Source organism: Epinephelus fuscoguttatus, linkage group LG3 (assembly GCF_011397635.1).
Source record: "Epinephelus fuscoguttatus linkage group LG3, E.fuscoguttatus.final_Chr_v1".
Classification (NCBI taxonomy): domain Eukaryota; kingdom Metazoa; phylum Chordata; class Actinopteri; order Perciformes; family Serranidae; genus Epinephelus; species Epinephelus fuscoguttatus.
The window spans coordinates 37,170,190-37,193,838 of record NC_064754.1 but is presented as its reverse complement, the minus strand read 5'-3'; the positions used below and the strand labels follow the sequence as shown (position 1 = coordinate 37,193,838).

General features: G+C 41.0%; 1 protein-coding gene across 3 annotated transcripts in view; it reads right to left on the bottom strand.

Annotated features, from left to right (window-relative positions):
* The window catches only part of septin9b (septin 9b), a 99,221-nt gene that overhangs the window by 49,054 nt on the left and 26,518 nt on the right, over positions 1-23,649 (bottom strand). For 2 of the 3 annotated variants that reach the window (XM_049570364.1, XM_049570355.1), the window contains exon 2: positions 8,920-9,603. In XM_049570364.1, the coding sequence (XP_049426321.1) occupies positions 8,920-9,603 (684 nt within the window). Of the gene's footprint in view, positions 1-8,919; positions 9,604-21,460; positions 21,690-23,649 lie in introns of those variants that run through there. The other variant, XM_049570347.1, reaches the window with a different exon arrangement.

Here is a 23,649-nt window from a genome sequence, read left to right as displayed (position 1 = left end):
TTTTTTGTCAGTCTTTTTGATATACATTTGCATCTAGCAAAACAAAAAAAAAAAGAAAAAAAAAGAAGACCTAATGACCTAACTTCAGATGGATCATAAAATTGCAACTAATGCTTATAACAATTATTTAATGATTATTAAGTGGTTTATAAAGCATTAAGCACCAATTTGAAAAATAACACGATTTTAGGCTCAGATTTTATTTTTTTATTTATTTTTTTTCTGAAGCATTCATCACACATGATGTGTTCATGGACTGTGGCAAATTTGAAAATCCAACGATAATTTCTGTTTTTTTCTGGCTATGATAAATTGTGTCATTTTGGCAATTTTTAGGAAAACTGGCCATAAAATAAATACAAATACAATCATTTAAAGTTGTATGCCTCTCCCCATGCCAAAATGAAAAAACGTAAGTCCCTTCCCAACACTTAAAAAGTTATTTAACATGCACCTCCCCCTCCCTTCTCAAAAATAATGAACAGTCCCTTAGTAAACATGATTAATTATCATCTTATTGTTTCGTTAATACTCAAAAATATCTATTAACTAAAGTTTAATTCGGTTTGCCATTTTATCAGTGCTGGTTATTATAAAGCATTACTGAAATGAAGACCAGTTAACATGATGAGACCAAAAGTTGCTAAAAGACAACTTTTTTTACCAGCAATAATAAAAAGTGCTCTGAAGTTTGTGATGAATTTTACTTAATTGATTAGTTTTCTACTGGGGAGACTTGTATCAGCCCCTGGGATAGTTTTGAGCTTCCTCAGACCAAATCTCATCAGGTACGACCACTGCAGAGCCTCGGAGGTATGCAGCCACATTTGCAACTTAGCAACTATGTAATTCTCAGTCAGCAACAGTTTCCTATCACAAGCACGTATGCAAAAATCTCTCTTTCCTTTTCTTTGCCTCTCTCCCTTTTCTTCTGGGTAATTAGCTGACGGGTCACACTGAGTAATAATCTGGGATCAGTCCAGAGTAATTACACTGGGAGAGGATTGACCTCGGATATACCTTTGCCTGAGGGTGTCTGTGTGTGTGTGTGTGTGCGTGTGCTTGTGTAGGTGTGTCGATGAGAGACAACAAAAGTAAGACAAAAAATGTGAGATGAAGAAAGTGTTTATGTTAGTGTGTGTGTTTGTGCCCTTTCTTGACCCGTGGACAGGCAGAGACAAATCGCCCATCGCCCTCCACTGTCCCCTCCTCCCCACTTCCAGAAGGTCAGTTCAAATAAAAGACAAATGGCTTCACTTGTTCTTTCCTCCATAATTACTACACCTCAATTAGGAAAACAAATGCACTACAAGATAATGTGTTTATTTAGGCGATATAAGGACAAATTCCAGTTCAGCATACAGAATCTGCAAAGGTTGAAATCAGGTTAACTCTTTTGTTCTTTACAACAGGAAGACAGGACACAATGACACTACACAAAGTGACTCCTCAGTGAATACACATGTCTTCCTCACGGCAGAAAGCAGCACTATCAACACTTGAGCTATTTATTCCCTTTCCGCTCTCCTTAGTGCTATTATAGAAATCCGGTCGGGACGGACATCTCCATCTCTGTATCCCAATAAAACACTAAAGCAGTTGCTGAATGAGGTTGCTGGATGTGACCCTTGTGATAACCTTACAGTCCCATCATCCCAGTGATAACTACGCTATTTATGGTCAAGTCTGTGTAATGACCTGTCGAGAAGTGGTTGCAGTATACGAGGAAGGAGGGCTGCAACGATTATTATCTATTATTTTTGATTAATCGATTAGTTGTTGGTTCTATCAAATATATGAAAATTATAAGAAATGTTGATCAGTGTTTCCCAAAGCCCAAGGTGACATCCTCAAATGTTGTTTTGTCCGCAACGCCACAAGATATTCAGTTTACTGTCAAAGAGGAGTAAATCGAGCAGAAAATATTAACATTTGAGAAGCTGGAAGAAGAGTAATTTGACCTTTTTTTCTTAACAAATTGCTCAAATCGATAAATCAATTTTTAAATCCATTGGGGATTATTCTAATAGTTATATAGACAACTAATCGATTAATCTTTGTGGCTCTAAAAGAAAGCAGTCCATCTTTGGTGTTAAATGAAAGCAAGTTCTTGTCTCAACAATATCAAAAAGCCCAGTTATTTTGTCAATGGTTTATATTAGTTAAAAGCTAGTTAGTCAGTTACTTCATAAAATGCCAACTATTATGATAAACAATTAATTTATTCCTTTTAAAGCAAAAAAGAAAAGACAGATATTCACTGCTTCCAGCCTCTCAAACATGAGCATTCGATGCTTTTCTTGACATATGTGATAGTTAGTCTTTAATTGTTTGAATTAAGCAGGAAATTTGAACATATTATCCTGAGTTGTTTGAAATGATAACAGGCAACATGTCTCCACTGTATCCTGACATTTTATAAGAGAATTAATCACAAAAATAACCAGCAAATTAAATAATAGTGGAAATATTTGTTAGTTCCAGGCCCCACAACAACTAGGTTCCTAATGTAAAGAACATATCTGGCTCAGACCGGTTCTCCAGTTTAAACAAAATTTCCCAAATGTGAAAGCTGGTCTGACGAATGATAGAGAAATGCGCCACTTGTGACCACAGGTGGTCTATACGCTCTTCTGTCTGGAGATGTTAGATAAAGTTCTTTCTGCTGTGTTTGATGGATTGATGAACAGCAGGCCTGCCTGTCAAGATAACGTTCCGTGTCTGGCTGACAAAGCGGAGCAGAGCAGATACACATCAGAATGAGTCTGGTGTCTGCAGCCTGAAGTGAACCTGATGGTCACGGTTTTCCTTGTCATTTTCCTTCTTAACATCTAATGTCACTGATCTCATCAGTTACATACATATATAGATTCTCTATCTTTGTCCTCCAGCACCCAAAGCTATATTTTACAGTTAAAGTGACTGAAACATTAAAGTTTATGGCTTCAAATGACACCTAATGGAAAAGTCTGGATGTCTTGTACTCATTGTATTCATATTTCCTTGTAATTCAATTGAACTGACAATTTAATATATTGGAAACCTTGGCATCTTGACTAAAATTCATATGCTTTGGGCAACACTTGTCTCTTATAACATAAGTGTACAATGAAGGATCCACCAAACCATCAGTTACATTAAAGGGGTGACATATCCTCATACAATGGTGCGTATGACATCCTATGATAATTCACACATAACAGTATATATCATATCCTATGAATCAGTGCCTCGCAAATGACGTTATGTCCTTAACATTAAGTAACATAATTAATGTGAAGTTACGGAGGTTCAGTTTAGGCAAGTAAAGTTATTTTGGTTAGGCTTAGGAAAAACAACATGAGGAGGTACCTTAAAGTTTACACCATTCCAAACACCTGTCTCCTGGGGAAAGTCCTGTGTTTTGTGACCCATCCACCACCCCGACCTGCCTCTTTATTGGCTTGCTCAGGGCTACTTCTTTCTTTACTGCTGTCGGCGCATTGGTCATGTGATCACAGCCTTCCAAAATACTAGCCTGGAAATCCAGACCCAAATCTAGAATGATTTAGGGTCTGGCTATGAGTAATGCAAATGGCCCAACTCAAGGGGCGGCACCAAGCATGCATTTGAAAATGTCACTGCACGCAATTGGATAACACTACGACCAATCAGAACAATACACGGGATGACGTATCCAGAGCGCTACCAGCGGAGCTAACTGGTATATTAGACTCTTGCCATATCAGGTGGGCAAAACAGCAAAAACGTCCTTCTTGTAAAGGAAAGATTTGAGCGCTGTCTTCTGTTCCTCTTTTAGAGAAAAAGCCAAGTCTAACTCGTTCATTGTAGCGGCCAGAGCCGTTTCAAACAACTGGTGTTCATCCGTAGCCATCTTGTAATGTTTACTGACTGATTCCGGACTTCGTTGTCGCAGTGCTGTCGTCATCTGTTTAGCTCACCTCTGGCCCGCCTATATCAGATACACCGATGTGATTGGTGCAGCTTGGCTCCGACAGCATGGGTAATGAGCATCATTACTGATTGCTAGAGTGACTCGCTGAGCAAATTCAAATTGCGCTCTAGCGAGAACTCTGGATTTCCAGGGTACCAAAATACATGGGTTACGCACCGCATCACCCAACAGTCCAAAACCAAAAGAGATTCAGTTTAAACTGGAGTAGCAAATAAGAATTATCACAGTAGAGGAGCAGTTTAAAGCACATTGTTGGCATATTTGCTTGATGAATAACTGATTATTAAAACAGCTGCTGATCCAGTTGTTGTCAATAGTCTTATCGCTTCATCAACAAAGTGTTTCAGCTCTAGACAGGAAGTTAGTCTATGTGTCTGTGTTTGTGCGTGACGTCCGCTGCCTAAGGTCATCATGCTAAAAAACATGACATATTTACTCTTCAGTGATCTTCAAATAGTTGCGGTTTACTCTACAGTATGTGTATGAGTGCCCATAATCCTTTTCATGCTGACCTTTTGCATAAACACCCGAGTGTGTGTCAATCTCCGGGATACTTTGATCAAAGTACAGAGGGATATTTGCTGGGAAGCTGACTGACTTAGATCACATGACCCCTGAGACAGGAAGCGCACTGCAGTGAGGTCACGCAGCAGGAGAAACAATCACGCTGACAGAACACGGAAGGGAGCACAGGATATTCTGTGTGCCTTTGTGTGTGCGCACAAATGACGTGTGATGTCATTTCCTCCTGGAAAAACTGAATGGGCAGGAAAGCAGCTTATCTAATAGACTCCCAAAGACATTTTTGACATCCATATGGAAAAATCTAAAGTTAGGCAGTCTTTATGTGTAATATTTCCACATGCTCTTTTATGTGGACACTTTTTCAAATTAATGTCAGAAGAAAATCAGCTGAAAGCACTTACAATTGGATCAGTAGGGCAAATAATCATTTAGCAAGCCATGTATTCATGCCTTGGATATGACCTGCACTCAAGTGTTTTATATTTTATTAAATATTCAATATTTGAATTAATGATCATTTCAAATCTGTGACCGTAGTGCCATTATAAGTGTTGTGATGTTTTTTCTTGTTTGTTTCAGCTCTCTTGATAGTGAGCTACAGGCAAAGCTGGGTGGGCCCAGTCAGAGCCCCTGGGCCCTCCAGGCAGGTCACCCTTCATTTAGACCCCATTAGGGCCTCTCTCTCTGTGGACAAATGAGCGTCGACCACCCCCATTATCCTGAAGCGAACCATGGAAAACAGAAACAAACCAAAGATTTATAGTCATTTTAAGTAGAAACATTACATGTACAACATGAAACACTGAGACGGACACACACTCTGACAGGCAGTGGGACAGTTAATATACTGTGTGGGACATTTGACTACAAAATGTCAATGCAGTATTTTATCTTATAGCCTGTATAAAGAATAAACCAGGAGCATATAACATTAAATTACCTAAATCAACAAGAAAGCACCATCATTATATTTCATCAAGAGCTTTGGGTTGCAACTTTGCCGTTCTGGTTCACTCTCAGCGTTCAATTTTCGGCCACAGTGGACAGCTGTTTTCACCAAAAAAGCTCTTAAGAACCACTGTACACTACCTGCACAGCACCAAACAGCAGATAGACACAACTAGAGACAAGCTGGTTGACATAGTAAAGCATTTAGCAGTTGGTCAAGACCAATAACTTTGCTGGAAGAAAGTGAATATTGGACTTACATTCATCAGGTGGCCAAAAACAAGACTCCAGGGACACAGGGTCAAGGGTTAGGGTAAAACACAGGACTCTCACCAAAGAGACTAAGATTTGAGTCCCGTGCGAAATATTTGCGCCTAGCCATAATCTTTTTCTACACCTAACCACATTGTTTTGGTGCCTAAATCTTATGGAAGTGACAGTGAAACCTAACAAACTGGTAATGGCCACTGAATGGGCTGATAACAGCCTTCTGAACCTACCTATAGGTGCAGTGGGCCCCTACTGACCCAAAGATATGAGGCTTACAACCACAGAAAACAGTCATTTAACAGGCTAATTACATCCCAATTGGGTGACTAAATTCCCCCATATTTACAGAAATAGCTCGGTAGTTGTGACAGGGCCTAATAAATAGGCATGTGTACTGGTGTGTTTCTACATGCAGTATCTTGAGAACAGGATTGAACAGAATGTCAGTAAAAATCTCAAACATTCACTTACTGCATAGAAACATATGCACTAATAGTTTTCTGTATGTCGTATTGTGTCATAAGATGTATCAGAGAAACTAATGTAACCCTGTGGATTAAAATCTTTGCTTTCCTGTTGCACATAGTTTTACTGAAACTGTAGCACTACTGACTATCTAACTACTATACTAATGTTCTGGTACTGCCAAGGTTAGGCTTTCATCACATAACAAAAGCCAACGTTGGCTCCAGTAATGCTTTAAGAACTGACATGGATTACCACAAATACAGACATACAGTCTGCCGTTCCTACTGACAGACAAGCCTCCAAGGACATGGTTACTTATGTTGCTGACAGACATGCAGACATCAGACTAATCAGAAAGCTGCTCCTGTTACTGCCTTTTTTCTTAGTGAGAGATTTGATACTTGGGTTAGTCTGTTAGCTCAGTGTGAGTGCAGAAAGGAACAGGAAAGACATGAAGTCAGAAGAAAAAACCCAAATGAATCAGAGTCCAAATGAAATGTAATCTGGAAAATGTGACATTTTGTTACCCAGTTGGCTTTGAATGTAAAATAACTTACAGCCAAGAGAGTGAAGTGTTTCCCTGTCCTTTGCACATAATTAAATGTAATTTGGTTTTATTTAGGTTTAAGATAGCCTGTTACACTCACTTTAATCTCTTTTCCACTGATGACAGTGTCACACCAAACTTTGAGGTCTGTGCTAAAGCAATCACACAGGCTGCTGCGCTGAAGCACAGCACCAAAGCACTGCTACGCTTTTACACAACAAGCCAACAACCAAATGAGATTTAAAAGACATGATGTATAAAGAGACGGAGACGAATCAAAGCATGGGAACAAATGTAAGCAGTTTGTTCGTTAGCATTCTACAAACATGAGCCAATCCATTATAATCAACAACCAACATCCCAGAAAGTACACCACTAAATAGCAAACCAACCAAACCACAGTATAGGAATATATGGTACAAACAAAAGCTAGCCTCAGTGTATCAAAGTACAACAGAACTTAATATTTTACATGTATCTATTTATAGTGACTATATCTAGTTTATTGTATACTGGGGCTGTTTTTTGCTGTGTGACTGTCCAAACAAAAATAAACCTCTCACAACAACAGCTTAAACCGTCACATTAGGCAGGCAGGCCAAGCTCACAGAGATGTCTCAGTGACTGATTAAAGGGACAGTTCACCCCAAAATCAAAAACACAGATTTTTCCTCCTTCCTGTAGTGGTATTTATCAGTCTAGTTTGTTTTGGTTTGAGGTGCCAATTTTTGGAGATATCAGCCGTAGAGATCTCTGCCTTTTCTCCAATATAATGGAACTAGATGGCACTCGGCTTGTGGTGCTCAACTGCCAAACAGACAAATCTGAAAGACTCAACAGCAGTTGTGAGCAGTTTCATAACGGAACTATTTCCTCTCTACTGAACTACACATGTTATTAGACAGCATGTTATTAGGATTTGTATCATTGTTTGGTTGCATGCCTTTTCCGTTTACTTGATCTTAAAGGACTTAAGCCGGGCTCAGACTACAGGATTTTTTAAATCTTAAGCAATTTTAAAATCCGGTTGTATCACGCACCTGAGGAGAAACTTCACAGATGTTCTTATCTCTAATCTCAAATATGCACACACTATAAGATTTAAAATCATAGCACATCACACACTTCAGGATATAATTAAGATTATCATGCAAGAGGGAGCATGAATGTAAATCCTCATGCGACCTCATGGGGTAGAAGATGTAAACAAAAAGGAGACTGATGTGGTACAAGACTTGCCATGATGCTAACAATGCTTTGCAGTGAAAATAATCTGGATAAGGAAATGGTTTGGACTTAGTCAATGCAAGTTGTCTGTTCTTTAGCGAGAACTGGAGGTCAGATTTCAATGTGAGTTTTAGTATCTGTCAAAAGTAGTGTACTAGCTATGTTATCCTGTTATCCTGTTGCTTGGCAACATTGTCAGCTGCCCCATACCGATGTAATCTGTAATCATCCAGCTTTTAAATCCTAAATATCAAGCATGTTATATAATTATCAGGGTGGGCCCGATGAGTTTGCGAGTAGTTTGGGACGTTGCCTGTGAGGTCCGATTGTGGGAAGGGGTGAACTGGGGATAAATCCACCCAAAACTCCCGTAGTCTGAGCCTGGCTTAACTTGTATTTCAGAAGTGTGTTGTGTATCACCTGTAACCATTAGTGAGGTCACAGTGCATTGACACTCCCCGGACTACACTTACATTACTGCGGCAAGAAATAAAACTACTGAAGGTCGGCGTAAGCAAGGATTTAAGATGTTGTTAAGCTGCTCCTGTGGAGTGGTTTACCTCGAGTGGTGCTATCAAGTTGTTTTTCTATGAAGGGGTCCTCCTTTTTGTCGTGTCATGCATGTCTACACAGGTGCACATTTATGTGCACGTAATGTAATTCACATTCCTGCCCGTGGTTTTGCACTAGTCCACTGATCATCACTGATCGTGATGCGAATGCACCAAGATAATGAAACACGAAGAGCTGGACATTTTGGTGAGTAATATTTTTTTTTTTTTTTTGTGAATGTAAACACAACTTTTGTTTGTTTACAAGAAAACTCCATAGGGCACCTTTAAAATTCTCAATAGCAAAAAAAAAAATCAGAAGAAGGAAAGCGCACTACTTCAGATTTGTCTACAAAAACAAAGAGTACAAAGGAGATGGCAGTGGGCATGGGTTGGACTGAGGGGTATAATATGATAAACAAACTTACTGTCAGGGTTGGGGGATTTTCGTCCATGACTAGGCGAGGAGCAGCGGAAAGTGGTGACAATGGTGTTGTGGTGAGGGTTGGGGTGGTGTGGGTGGTGCACTGCTGGGTGGTGGCCGTTGTTTTCTGGGGGAGCTCTGGTGATGCTGATGTCAGGTTTACGCACATCTCCAGGACTGGGAGGCTCAAACTTGCGAGCGTGATTCTGCTCAGGGGCCCGGCTGGTGCCGTTGTTATTATTGTTGCCCTCGTTGCGACGTATCGCTGGGGAATCAGTAGGTGTCTTGGCAAAAGTGACCTCCCTCTTGTGGCTCATCTCGGGGGTCCTGGAGTGGCCCAGGACTTCAGGGCGTTTTAGGGCGCTGTTGGTTGAAAAGCGTGTGGACGCAGGGCTGGTGATGTTATCCATCTGTTTGCTGGAGGAGGAGGAGGAGATGTCAATGGAGAGTTCAGAGCGGCGTGACACAGGCTCAGGAGTCTTGGAGCCCCCTCCACCCATGATGGAGCGGGGCTGGGTGTAGTTGAGGTTGTTGTTGTTGGTGGCCGGGGCGGCAGTGCCCAGGTCGCGGTAGTAGATGCTGGTGGGAGACATGGCATTACGATGAGGGGAGTTGGTTGTCCGACGGGAGCCGGGGGACAAGTGAGATGAAGTGTCGACATCCTCCACCTCAAAGGACCTCTTCAGAGCTGCATGTAAGAAACAAACACATCAGGGTCATTCAACTGCTGATTGACTGATCGACAGAAAATTAAAAAGCAACTACTTGATAATGTATTTATCATGTGAAAGAGAAAGAGAGTTTTTGGATCATGGACTGATTAATCAAAATAAAAATAAGGTTTCAAAATTGTGAAAAAAAGCAGTATTCTCTGCTCTGAAATGCTGGGGGGTGTGCCCGCTAAAGGAGCTGAGCTGACACACAAGCCTCTGCGAAGTGACAGACTCTCATTAGCAGCTAACCCAGCAGCTAATGTTAGCACAAAGTACACTACCACAGCAGTACACTACCAGGCCAGGCAGCTGATTCAGACTGAAAGACAACTGTAACAGCTGTTTTGCTTGTGTTTAAATGATTTCAGCATTTAACTGAGTTGCTTATTCGTGTATTCATTAGACTGAAAAAGCTACGAGAGCTTGTTGAACGTAGCAAACTCAAGGCTTACATATACTGGGTGAACAAAATGACACTGATGCGATGCACTCAAACTTATATAGTGGGGGAGGGGTTATGATAGGGATGGCTTCAGTGTGTCACCAAGCCATGATTTCGAGCCCACCCGAAAACTCCTGGACATAAAAATGATGAAAAACAGTCTAACTCCACAATTCAGTGCTGTATAGTTCACTGTCCTTTCACGTTTTCATTTTTTTGACATGTATAATGTGTTTAGAGAGAAAACTCAGATTTTCTTTAGTCACACTTTAATTGATGCTTTGAACAAGGTAAAACCAGTGGTGGGAAAAGTATTAAATTACTTTAATTATATATAATAAAGAACCGATACAACAATGTTCAGGTACTCAGTTACAAGTAAATGTTCTTCATGCAAAATCCTATATCGGTAAAAGTACAGCAGGGTCATTGGAAAGGTAGGTGCAGTTAAAGTGGAGCTGCTAATAGTTGGACACTTGGACTTGTGAGACCTTAATCTTCATTGTATGGGGTCACAAGCCAGAAGATGGTTGGGAACCACTAATCCATTACAATGCATAGTATTTCATAAACTTTTCAAAAATGTTTTTTATGTAAACTTTTAATCTGAAAACTAAATAGTAACTACTGCTGTCAAATAAATGCAGTGGAGTAAAAAATACAGTATTCCCCACTAAAATCCACCAATGCATAAAACAGAACACAATAGGCTATATATTGAAAGCACATTGACTCTGTTGAGCAAATTAAGCTCATCTTTTCCTTATAAACCGTTTATGGGTTAAGATTGCTGTTTATAGGAAGTGGGAACAATATCATAAAATATTCATCAAAAAGGTCATACCAATTAACTGAGCAGTAAACAGAGTGAATTGTTTTTTTCTACAACACAGTATGAACAGTATTCAAGTAATAAAGTGCCTGAGGTTTGAGGGTGGGGTAGCAGTAGAGGCAATTTTGGTGGCGGCACAAAGGAAACAGCATGCACTAGCCATTAAGCCATACTTATCTAATTCCACTGCATCCCCCATCACCAGCTGCAGGTTCCTCACAACACTGTATAACAAGCTTAAGTTGGATCATGTGTTGATTCGTCATGACTTGGATGCTACGTGTGTGGTGGTGCACAACAAAATAAAATTCTAGGGTTTTACACGGAGCAATCTTAAGTGCTTCACGACATGTTATAATGCCTGCAATCAGCCAAGCATTGTTCCCTGCCAACCATTTAGGCAAAAAGGACCCAAGCCTCCCTGTTTATGAGCAACATGAGTGCAGATATAGAGGCACATCCTTCCCCTCGGTTAGTTGTGACGTGAGAAAATAGCTGCACTGTCCAAGACGAAGATACTGCGGGATGGGATCACCCCCTGGGAAGAGTGCACTGGCTCAAAGTCAACTTGAATTTGACTCCCATCGTGGAGTTGCTGTGCCAAGCCAATGGCCAGGAGCTGGTATCATAATGACACACTAGTTAGACCAGTCCGCTCACGCACACCCTTAAGAACATCTCCTGTTTCCGGCAATCCAAAACACAGTGCTGATTATTTGATCTGCTTGTGGTTTGTGGTGTGTCTGTGTGTGCACGTGTCTTTATGTAACTACATGTAGTTTTGTTCAAAGTGCTTGTAAAAAAGTGTGTGTTACGGGAATGTATACGTGTTTATTTTTAAGCGGCTACACCCACAGGGAGGGGACCATGCCCCAGCCCCACTGCGCTCTGTGTAAAGCCCAAACTCTGTCAGGGATGTGGAGCTCAACACAATCGCATCAAAGTCATCTCCCCACACACATCAGCCAAGCACCGCTAATCTAATTTACTGCTATAAGCTGCTTCATTCCAACATGGTGGACATTTGATACAATTTACCCCCTGAGAAAAATTCAGGCCAGAGCCAAAGTATTATTCTTTTTTTCTGTTAGTCGAACACACCAAGGACGTTCCTGTTCACAATGGGAATAAACGGATCTGCACTCACGTCTTGGAGTTTATCGTGATTTGTGTTGCAAATCTCCCTAACCCCCCACTACTCCCTGTACACCCTTTATCTAGACCTTAAAGCACCATTACCTTTCATCTTTGGCATTCTTGCACCACAGAAGACTGGTTACTTAGGCTGTAAAGCTAGTTTTAGCCTCTCCAGATGACTGTACACTACCGATATTAAGTGTGGAAAGCATGAAATGTCCCTTAAAGGAAAACGTCACCCACAAAAGGATTGTGTGGAGATCTATTACTCAGCCCATGTTACACTGAATTCCTGCCTCTGGCAAGCAAATTATCCAAAAACAAAGAAAATTCTTGGTGAACTGAAGTCACAGGGGGTCGAATTTAACAACAGCAAAACTGTGTTAAATCATCAGTTTACAAAATCTCACGCAACTCGTGCAGCATAATCCAAGTCTCATTTATCCAGTCGTAAGCTTAGTACTCCCCGAACACATGCATTTTTGCTAAAACTTTACTATCTAAAACTAAACTGGAAGGGAAACTTATCTACACTCTCTTCAGAACCAGACTCCATTGGCAGAAACAGTAATTTACCCTGAACATGGGAGCTGCTGGTCTACCACTGCCTCTATCAGTTCATTAGTTTGTCTTATTGTTTGACATTGGTACATGTAAAACTTCAATTTGTAGCCCAGGCTATTATTTGCTTAAATTACTGAACTCAACAGGCTTATATTTGGGATGGGCATCTATATGGGACAGGGTTTTAATTCCTTTTATACAAAACTGTTTCTAAGCAAAGATGGGATATATGATCAAATTATTCATTTGAAACAGTATGAAAATTACTTGCATAAAAAAAGGCTTCAAGTTCCATATCTATTATATGTTATGTTATGACACTTGTTCCATGGCACCTGAGGATAACGGCACCTGGCATACTGACACAACACCACTTTATCCTCTTAGAACAATATTCATAACTTGGATTAATTCCTGTGAAAAACACTTCTAATTCTTTTGATTGGTGAATCCTTGGGGACTTAATGAATATAAATAACTTACAGTGTAATTGTGGAATGGACACATATTTCATGACCACTTAAGAGGAAGGGTGTCAATACTTGTTTTTTCGTCATGCAAGTAAATCTGAATGACTTAGGATCTTCTCTGGCGCTTTCAGTAAAATAAAATCAACCGAGCTAAAAATGTGTAGCGTCTCCAAATTGACAAAGGTTTAAACATTCATATTTGTATGTGCTATCTAAACAGCTAACTGATATTAACTCAAGTGGGTAGTCAACAATCCGGTTTTATATATCCAAAAAAACTTCTATAAAAATGAACTGCTTGGCAACCAGATCTGGCATCTAATTGAGACAGGCCTTTATTTGTCAAAATCTGTAGCTACACCAGGCTAGTAAAAGAGACAAGGGGTTTAATTGGGACTAGGCTTTTAGTTAAAGTTCTACACTATTTCAAATTGTTTGTTTGGATTCACTTAAATCATACAACACAAACAAACTACCAATGAAGCAGCTGTAGACCAGCCGCCCCCTAGTGGTCAGCTTGGTAAAATTACCGTTTGTGTCAATGGAATCTGGCTTTGAAGAGAGCTTGGAAAAGTTTAACTTCTAGTTGAATTTTATACAGTAAGGTTTTAGTGAAAATGCATGTGCATTCAACTGGATAAATAAGACTTGGACTATACTGCATGAGTTGTGTGAGAGTTTGTAAACATGTTTTGATATAGTGTTGCTGTTTTTAAATGTGGACCGCTTGTACTTCAATTCATGAAGAATCTTCTGGGTTTGGATTTTTCATTCTCCGTGGAGGCATGCGAGAGAAGGTTTTTGTTCACAAATTTACCGTAACACGGGGTGAGTAATCAATATAAAAATGATCATTTTGTGGGTGAAGTGCTCCTTTAATAAGCACACAGAGAGAGTTAGAAACACATACCAGGTCATTTTATTACACTCCCATGGCTTTTTCTGCACTAAAATTCAGATGAGGACAAAGTTCATTATTCAGTACGGCACCATAAACCAGCTCTAAAAATCCAACCTTAGCTAGATATCCATATAAAAGAATTATACACAATAAACTTGCAATTTGTAAGTTGATGTCCAAACCCATATTGCCACTGGACTGTGTCTGTCTTACCGCTGCTTTCCCCTCTCTTGTGTTTTATGATTGCTATGAGAGGGAGTCCAAGGCTGTGGCTACTTTCAACTCTGGCCAGAGAATAAGTCGGTCTGCCAAAATTGGTCCGCAGATTTCATAAGGAGCTGAGAGGTTGTGATGTGCCCTTCAAGACTGCGTTATGTAGTGAGCAAGGCACTCATTGTAACCTTGTCTGAGAGCTCCAACACTTTAGGAAACTGTGCACGCTAACATCTTGTGACACTTGATGTAGACTTTGTGCCTGTGAGAACTAAAGCTGAACACGGACGAGGATATCATGATCCATATTCGCAAGTTTTGTCCAAATGAGAAAGCTGAACCGCGACCTTGTTTTGCCAGTGACCTGTTAAGTGATCTTAGATTAGTATTTCTGTTCTTGGCTGCTTTGTGATTATATGCCCACAGGCACGGGACCACAGCAGAGAACTTGAGTGCTTTCCTCTCAAGCCGTTTGTTTGTATTTAGAGACCGTGCAGTCGAGTGTACATGATTTAAGAGCAGAGATGAATTTGAATCTCTCCATGCTTTAATGTTGTCTGGGAATACAGAGAATGGAAAAAGGCATTCAGGGCATCTCTCACTCAGATGATCACTCAACTCCTGTGTTTTTAAAGATCACGCTTCTTCCCGCAGACTCCTGGGTCTTTTTTGTTCAGCTGAAGCTAAAGAGGAAAAAATGTCTTTTACTTGCATCCAGGGTACTCTTTGCATGGATATCATAAGTATAGGATCACTGAGCATTAGGTAGAAGAAGGAAGGAGTGTGGGACTGACAGATGGATGAAGGAGTAGCGTTCCCAGTGAAACAGCATTCCCAGACTATGAGCTGGAAACGAGAGGTCCAGTCCACCTCAGAGGAACCTCATTAACGGCAGCCAGGAGTCTCGTCTCCCCATGTCCCACCACTACCTATCACCGCCCAGTGTCCGGTATCTCACAGTGTCTCATGTGGGAAGATAATGCAGCACAGACAATATATCGTAAAGGATTATTGGCGCAACAAAAACAAAGATGGAGGCAGCTGTATCCTCGCTTTGGTTCATGGTCATTTGTCCTAATACAGCCCAGGTGTGAGGCTCCGCTGCCATTTTATCATCGGTGTCATCACTTTTCTCTCAAGGACATCCCAACCAACATAAACATTCAGTATCATCTCGGCCCAGATGCACTAGCAGGAGATACTTAGAGGGAGGAAAACAAACAGGAGGGAGAGGAGGAAAAAGAGGCTGGAGATAGAGAGGCAAAGAGGTTGCAGGGTGAGAAACAGGGAAGTTAAAACAGGTCAAGACAAAGTTGTTGCTCATTGTGTTCTCTATCACTGACTGACAGCAGTCAGCAAAGATAAGGTGTGCCTGTCCCTTACATGATGTCCCAGTGTACAGTAACTGATGATATTGTCATGTTTGACACCCGCTGGACGATACAAGAAAGTCAAATGTTTTTGACCAAATTACTATCACTATACATCTCTGTGGTATGAAAATATTTTAGTAATGACATATCTTTATATATATCAAGTTTTTGAGAGAGAAAAGCATCAGTCACGTGGACTTGACCAGGCAGACAGATGCTGCAGTATTTCATTAAAACATCTGGGACAGTCTGATAAGCTCAGAAAAATCATGACTAGTGCAAACCTATACTGCACCGCGATATTACACTTATCTAAAAAGTATCTGATTATGTGATATATTCTATATATGATATAGGAGGTGCACAAGTACTATTTTGCCCTCTTCGGCTGAGCTACCCTCTGAAGGGAAGAAAAAAAGTTTTATTGTTGCTGTTGTGAAAGTGGAATATAAGTAGCCCATGCTACTGAAGATACCAAAATGAAAATAACAACAAAAAGTGAAGAAACGTGACATCAAGTAATGCCCTGTCACCCCTATCATGTGACACTGACACGAACAGTGTACAGCTTGTCATGATTGCATCACATCCAGCAATACAAAATTGCCTTACATTATGCTGTCACTTGAACCACTTTATCTAATCTCAAAAACTGGTTGGGGTGGGGATTGGTCCTTTTTCTTGGTTAGAACGGCAGCCCCTCAAATACCTGTGAACGCTCCTGGCCAGGAAACAATATAAAGTCAATATAATCTACATTTCTAGAAGTATTCAATAACTCTAACAACAGTCATGCACTGTTTACTGATGAATGAATTGTGATAACTCATGTTAAGCAGCTGATAATTAATATCTACACTTCCTACAGATGTGTCGCAATAAAAGCCTCCCAAGAAAGTGAAGTGCCCCTGAACTGCTGGAGGGCTCTTATTGTGAAACAGATGTACAAAGTGTCAAGTCAGGTCAGCAAACATGATGTCATAAAACAGGGAAAGGTCAAAAAAAAAGGCTCTCTTTTCTGTTGGTGTAAGAAGGTTCAGAGCAGAACTTGTGAAACTGCTCCTCTTTGTACAGAAACATAAAGAAGTGTAATGTATTCACTTCAGGAAAAAATATTTGCCATGTTTTTCTGAATTAAGGAATTAAGGGTCCAGAGTGAGAGGAGCTCAGGAGGAACTTCTACCCTCAGACAACAAGAATACTGAATGATGACCCTGCCTTATCCATTCATGTAACAAATGGATTTGAATGGAACTGAACTGAATTGAATTAAACTGAACTGAGTGTAGGATTTAGTGGCATCTCACGGTGAGGTTGTAGAAGTGAAACTAACTGCATGTACCAAGCGTGTAGGGGGCTGACAAAAAAAAAAAAAACATGATGAAAAAGCCAATGGCTCTATATAGAGCCAGTGTTTGGTTTGTTGGTTCTGAGCTACTGTAGAACAATATGGTGGACTCCGTGGAAGAGGACCCACTCCGTATGTAGATATAAATGGCTCATTCTAAGGTAACAAAAACACAACAGTTCCTAATTTTAGGTGGTTATAAACTCATAAAAACATAGACCATATCTGCTAATAGATGCCCCTAAATCCTGCACACTGGACGTTTAAAGAGATTATCATCATATCAAATCAGAAAAACAAGAGTAGTTTTCTTTCCAGAAAACTTTTCTCATAATTTTGAGATAATAATTGAATTAATTCTGAAAAAAAAGAGCAGATCTTTTTCTAAAGTGAATGCATTACACTTCGGTAGCACTTGTAAACACAAATTATTTAATTGATAAGACAACATAATAAATTTGTAACTGTTTGAGGGAGAACTCTGCACATACAAATACAATACATGGAGTACAGTAACAACGACAAACCCACTGCACCCGTATTTTAATTAATGATATATGTACCGCACTATACGCAGCCTTGAACTCCTAATCGGTCTTGTAATTCTAGCCTCAGGCAATAAGTCAAGTGATCGAGACAGTTACCCTGTCAAACACTGGTTATATAAAACCAGTTTATGCTCAGTGGAGTTTATCTGATGTCAGTAGCCGCAGAACACAAGTCCATGTGGTCAAACCAGGGAAAACAACTATTTGACAAGACAAGGCCAAACAAGGAACGATACAATTTCACACTACGGTATTTTTGCTTGGTCAGAGGAAACGTTAATGCTACACTGTCAAACACAAGCTTCCTTTCACTGCCCGCTGATGGTGTTGGGTTTACTAATGCTGACCAGCAGTAGTGCGGCTCACTGTGTCAGATTTACTGCGTGGTTCCCTGCTGGTCTGGCCGACACCCTCTGTGTCCAGCACGGAGGAATTTGAGAGGTGTTTGGTGAAGAGGGAAGATGTGTTGGTCACAATCTTCCTCTTTTTTAGAAATGTCAAAGCACCAATCAGAACCTTGAGGCAATTTCTCCCCTGACACACACACACACACACACACACACACACACACACACACACACACACACACACATAAAGTCATTCAGGCAGCTGTTGAATAGCTGGCCTGGTGCTTGGCTTCAGGCTCTCCAAGCCTCAACCTTTGACAGGTAAAGCCTTGTTCTGTTCCTTTGATCAAGCACTGGTTAACTATCCACTTCATGAACAGATTCACTTCAGTGACCAGTGAAGGTATAGAGACAGTGGCTGTGTTCAACTCAATGCTTGTGAACACACGGTGTCTGTGACTTTCCATAAAGTTCAGATAAAATGTGAGTGTGGGGGAGAGAAAGTTGTTGGCGACGTGGACTGTTGCACAAAGGATTAAACATGTGATTAATTAGAGCTCCCTGACCTCAAAGCAGAATTGTAATATTCAGACCGAGCACTTTTTTTCTGTATGAATCACACATTCTGACACAAAAAACATGTTTCAGCAAAAACATTATTTTTCAAGAAGGCAGGACACAATCTGCCAGTAAATTACTAGGTATAGAAGATGATGGTGCAGAGCTGTCAGCCCTATCTTCAGCGTCTGGGTACAGAGAGAGAGAGTGTACATGCAGTTATATGTGTGTGTGTGTGTGTGTGTGTGTGTGTGTGTGATGGTAGAAGGAGCAGAGACAGACCGACTAACAAAAGATTCAGACATACGGCCTTTAGAAACCCAGCTTTTACATAGCTGGCCTGACACAGTCACCTTCTAGCAATACATGTATTTTCTGCCACCCCTGGTTTAATATACTTCTTAGAGTGAACAGGGCCACTGAGACCTGTAAAGAAAGTGTTGTATTTACGCACCTAATCCCCGCGAACCAACTTAATAACATGCTGGCGTCTCTGCCAGGCTTACAAATTGTACCACACACATTCGCTCTCCATTTCAATGTTCATTTCCTCTCTGCGCCCACGTGCAACACTGGAGCAACAACATGGCACCTTCAAACAGATAATCAGTACGAAATACCTTGGAGTGGACTCAAAGCTCAGTTTAGGTTGGCAAACACAGCAGGAGCCCATGTACGACTCTACAGAGTCTCTCTGAATATACAAACACGGGCTTATTCTGGGCTTATTCTCTGGTGACTCATATGTTTAAATCCAGCAGAGACATTTTCTACCTTTTCGGAAATCATAATATTGTTTTAATGTGCAGTTGTTATGGTGGTTTCTATCATCCATTTTCCATAATAGTCCCGCGCATGAGTCGATCCAAGAGGCATTATTACATCTTTAGTGTGCTCACCAATTACATTGCCTTTCCCTCTCTTTGCCTGTTTCCTCCTCAGTGTGAGATACAGCGCAGTGCAATGTACTGGAAAACATAATGATCTGGGATCGAATGGGGATTTACTCAGTCAAGTGTTTGCCATACGCCTCACTCTATAGCTGTTTCCGTCCTGGATGGAAACACTGGAATGCTTCATAATGACTAGTATAATCTGCTGGTGGGGTAGATTGTGGCGATCACTATTAGGCACTGGATACAGCAGGTGCTTTCTGTGTGTAGAAAGGTGAATGCAATCGGTTAAAGTACATTACAGTATGTACAGGTAGGAACCTGGTGAATAACTGAATAAGTATGAATTTCCCATCCACCTGTAATATCGTTTTTGCACAAAAATGCTCTGCCAGCGTAAGAGAATGCCTCTGACTGAGCACTAGGTTATTATCAGCACTGACATCATCTGATATCATAATCAAAATCAAAAGATGAAGGCCACTCCATATTTTTTTGTTTTTTTTTTGACAATACATACCAGTAAATGCTGGGGCTTGTTTGAAATAAACTAGTTCAGATAATGTGTTGTACGACCATGACCTACCCATCAATGAAGCTCTTATATCTGTCTATGTTCTCTTTGAAGCCACCAGACTCATTTAAAAAACAGTAATTTTACTTTGCAGAACACAGGAGTTGCTGGTCTATCACTGCCTTGATCGGTTAGTTTGTTTGTGTTATTGTGTGACTTTGGAGAATCTGAACTGACCTTTCAGCAATAACACTAACTAACTAATTAACCAACCCTGACAGTGGTAGACCAGCAACTCTTGTGTTCTGCAAGTTAAACTTACTGTTTTTGTCAAAGTTTAAAGACAGCAGAGACAGCAGCTTCAGTTCCCCATCGGAAAGAGCTGTCTGATGGTAAGGTAAAGTGGTGAAATTCTAAATATAGCATAAACTGAAAGTCATATTGATTTTTTTTCAGGTGCCCCTGTCCACAACAGTAAGAGGATGGCATCTGGGTCTGGACCTGAACCATGATCTGCCTATTAGTGACCTCGGGAGAGATGGAGAGGGATGGCAGGTTAACAAGGGGGACACATTTTGGTCATTTTGCTAAAGAGGGGGATGGCAACCTCCCTTATCCCCCCTCAGATCACCTACTGACCACGACTGAAGGCGGCAGGCATTTGAACCAGTCCACATAATTTAAGTATAAGATCAATCAGGTCTTTCTAATGATGTAAATAAAGTTAAACCAGTTTATTTCACTAACAAGATCAAAGCAGAGTTCTCTGTACTGTGTCGCCACTTATAATTTGACCTTAACCTCATTAAGGAATCTCATTAAGGCAATACTTAAGCAGTTGAAACTCACATAAAAACTTTAATCTCATTACTTCAAATTTAGTTTTATAGCATTTAAAAATTCAGCCAGATTTCCTTCAGCTTTTCCAAACTTTGCACGTCAGTCAGACACGAGACAGACGACAGCAACACAGAGGAATTCACTGAATGAGAAAGCAGTTAACTGGTTATTAAATAAATCAATGTAAGACAGGTTACTGGACGCAAGCACTACCTGAGCAGTTAAACACTTTTAGAAATACGGTTTGTTATACTTCCACCACTGTTGGGGTTTTTTCTGCTCTCGCCATCAGCCCACGACATCTCAGGATGAGCATCAGGCCAAAGACCAGCTGGAGTGACCCAGTCTGACCGGAGGAGGAACAGGAAAGAAGTTGGAAAGGAAGACAGACAGAATGTTAAAGGAAGACAAGGACAAAGGGAATTAATGCCAGCTCCTCACTGGCTTACTAAACAAAGGAAAGACACAGTTGTGAACGTTGTGTGAGGAGGTTATACAGATGTTAGCTCTTAGTGCTGAGGTTTCCACTGTCTCCCTCTCAGTGCTTTCTGCTGAAGGCTTTCCGGTGCTGGAATAGTGTGGTGTCAGCGCTGTGTTTGTCTCTATTATTGACGTAACATGGGTATAATCAATAACAGACTATAGGCTACAGGGACTTGGCTAGCACATGCTCACCACCCTGTTTTTAACACAGTAACAGACACACACATGCACAGTATTACACGGTCACACACACACACACAAAGTGGAAAGATATCTATCAATATTATAACTGCTTACAAATGGCATACTTCTGACAGATTTTGCTGCTTGCCATAAACTGTCAACATGAAGAAAAAAAAAATTACAAACCTTCAAAATCTGAAATAATTCCTTCCAAGTGTGGATTGACTCCAGAATCAGACATTTTTTTCACACAGAAAACTTCTTCCTTCAACTCTAAAGTGGCTCTCTGTTAATTCTGAACAAACTCCAAGATAAAGTTAATGAGAAAACAAATCCGAGCCCACAACTCTCTTAAAGGAGCAACTTAGTTTCTCTGATGTCCCACTAACTTCTCTATATCGCTGCATTCAAACTTCAGAGAGTGCGAAAAAGGCAAGCCTCCTCCCTTCTCCTCCCCTCCCTGCAGCGAGAAACACACTCCCCCTTCTCCCTCATGTCCTGTGTATGTGTGTGTGTGTGTGTGTGTGTGTGTGTGTGTGTGTGTGTGTGTGTGTGTGTGTGCGTGTGTGTGTGGGTGTGTGTGTGTGTGTTTCCCCTGCCCCCCACGCACTCATATACATGCACGCGTAAGCATTCACGCAGACAACAGACAAAGTGGCTCTCAGGTCTGATTTCCTCATTCAGCCTCTGAGCAGCTCTGACAGTGAAAGTGGACAACATGTCACGCAGTCGCTTTGACCAAGTTAACCTGCAATCAGACAAGATCCCCTGTTACAATTGCGGCTCTTCAAAGAACTCTCACAAAGGAGGCCAGTTTCACTCTGTCACAGCTGCAGAGGGCCTACAGTTAAAGCAAGAGTCTGAGGCTTCAGTTTTGAGTAAACAACCTCTACAAACTGGCTGACATGTTAAATTAAAGTGCAGCCACCTCTGTAGGAGCTGCTTTCCTGTCACAGAGACACTGGAAAGATTTCCAGGAGAAAGTTGACATTACGGATATATGATAGTGCCTCAGGGCAGTCAGAGGCTGAGTCGTGCACCAACCCGCCCTCTGTGACACCAAATTATCAGGAAGAACATGGGAATTTGAGCTCAGTGGACACAGCTGACTAGGTAACCTAACACTGCTGGACTTCTTTAGGGAGCGACACCGATGACAAGCCAGCTTTTGATGTGGCGGGTACGGTTACACTTCTTGTCCTTGAAGCTGCTGTGGCCAATTTAGAGACTGTTCTTTAGGAAATGCTGTTAAAAGAAGTTGATAAAAGTGATGAAATATCAAAGTTGGCCTTGGATTTATTTAACCACATCCACTGTCTCCCTGTGGGACAGTATTTCTTATCCATGAATCTCCCACAGAAACAAACAAATGCTGATGCTATCACTGTAATTACTGATTGGCCATGAGTGAGTGGCTTTTTACAGCTTCCTGTTTGGAGCCAGAAGTGACTGCAAATGAGATTTGTGATGAATTGTTCCTGATTCTGGGTCACTTTTACCATCTCCACACTAATGGTTAAGGTCATAGCAGTGAATGTAGACGCCGGTCCGCAGCCAACGCTAAAACAGAGCCGAAAACTAAAGCAAGGGCCACAGGAAGCTGGCATTTCCGCTTCCCAATTGCCAAGAGATACTGTCACACATCAGATATCTCAAATTACACGGAGTGTTTCACCCTCGGTGAATGCAAAAAGGCATGGCACCAGCGCCTGGCACTTTTATAGCCTATGAGTATTCCGGAAAATCCCATTTGACTGAAAAGCTTCATTCTAAGGGGCACTAATAGGATGCCAAGCCCACCCAGTGGCCCCTAACCCTAACACCTGAGAGGTCGACGTTAACACAGAATAACACTGTGTGTTTATGGTGCAGTCTGGTTATGTTTTAAACAACTGCTGCAAAGGTGTGTTAGGATAAAGAACAGAATATGGCACAGGCAGTGGTACATTCAGTATTTGCATTTGCTCTATCCTAAATCCATCAGTCATGGGACTTCACTGGGAAGGCTTTACTGGATGCTTGTTGTGCAGTTACGCTTTGAGTCCATCTTGTAAGAATGCACATGATGTGCATCATTCATAGTGACAGCTGTGTGTGGGTATTTATAGCTAATTTGTGTGCATGCATGTTTACGGATATGCATCTCAGCAAGCAAGTGAAAATTCATCTATATGCGTGTAAAGTAGCGTGCTTTCACATGCTGTGTACATAGATGGTAGACCCAGTAGGTGATTCGAGGGGGGCTGGAGGGGGATACATTCCCCTTAGACATTAATTGAGTGTCATAACGGGGTAATAAGGGACTGGCTGTGATCAGCAAGATGTCTCCACTACACACTTGGAGGCGGTCAGGCACGCTTTTAAAGCAACTTTGG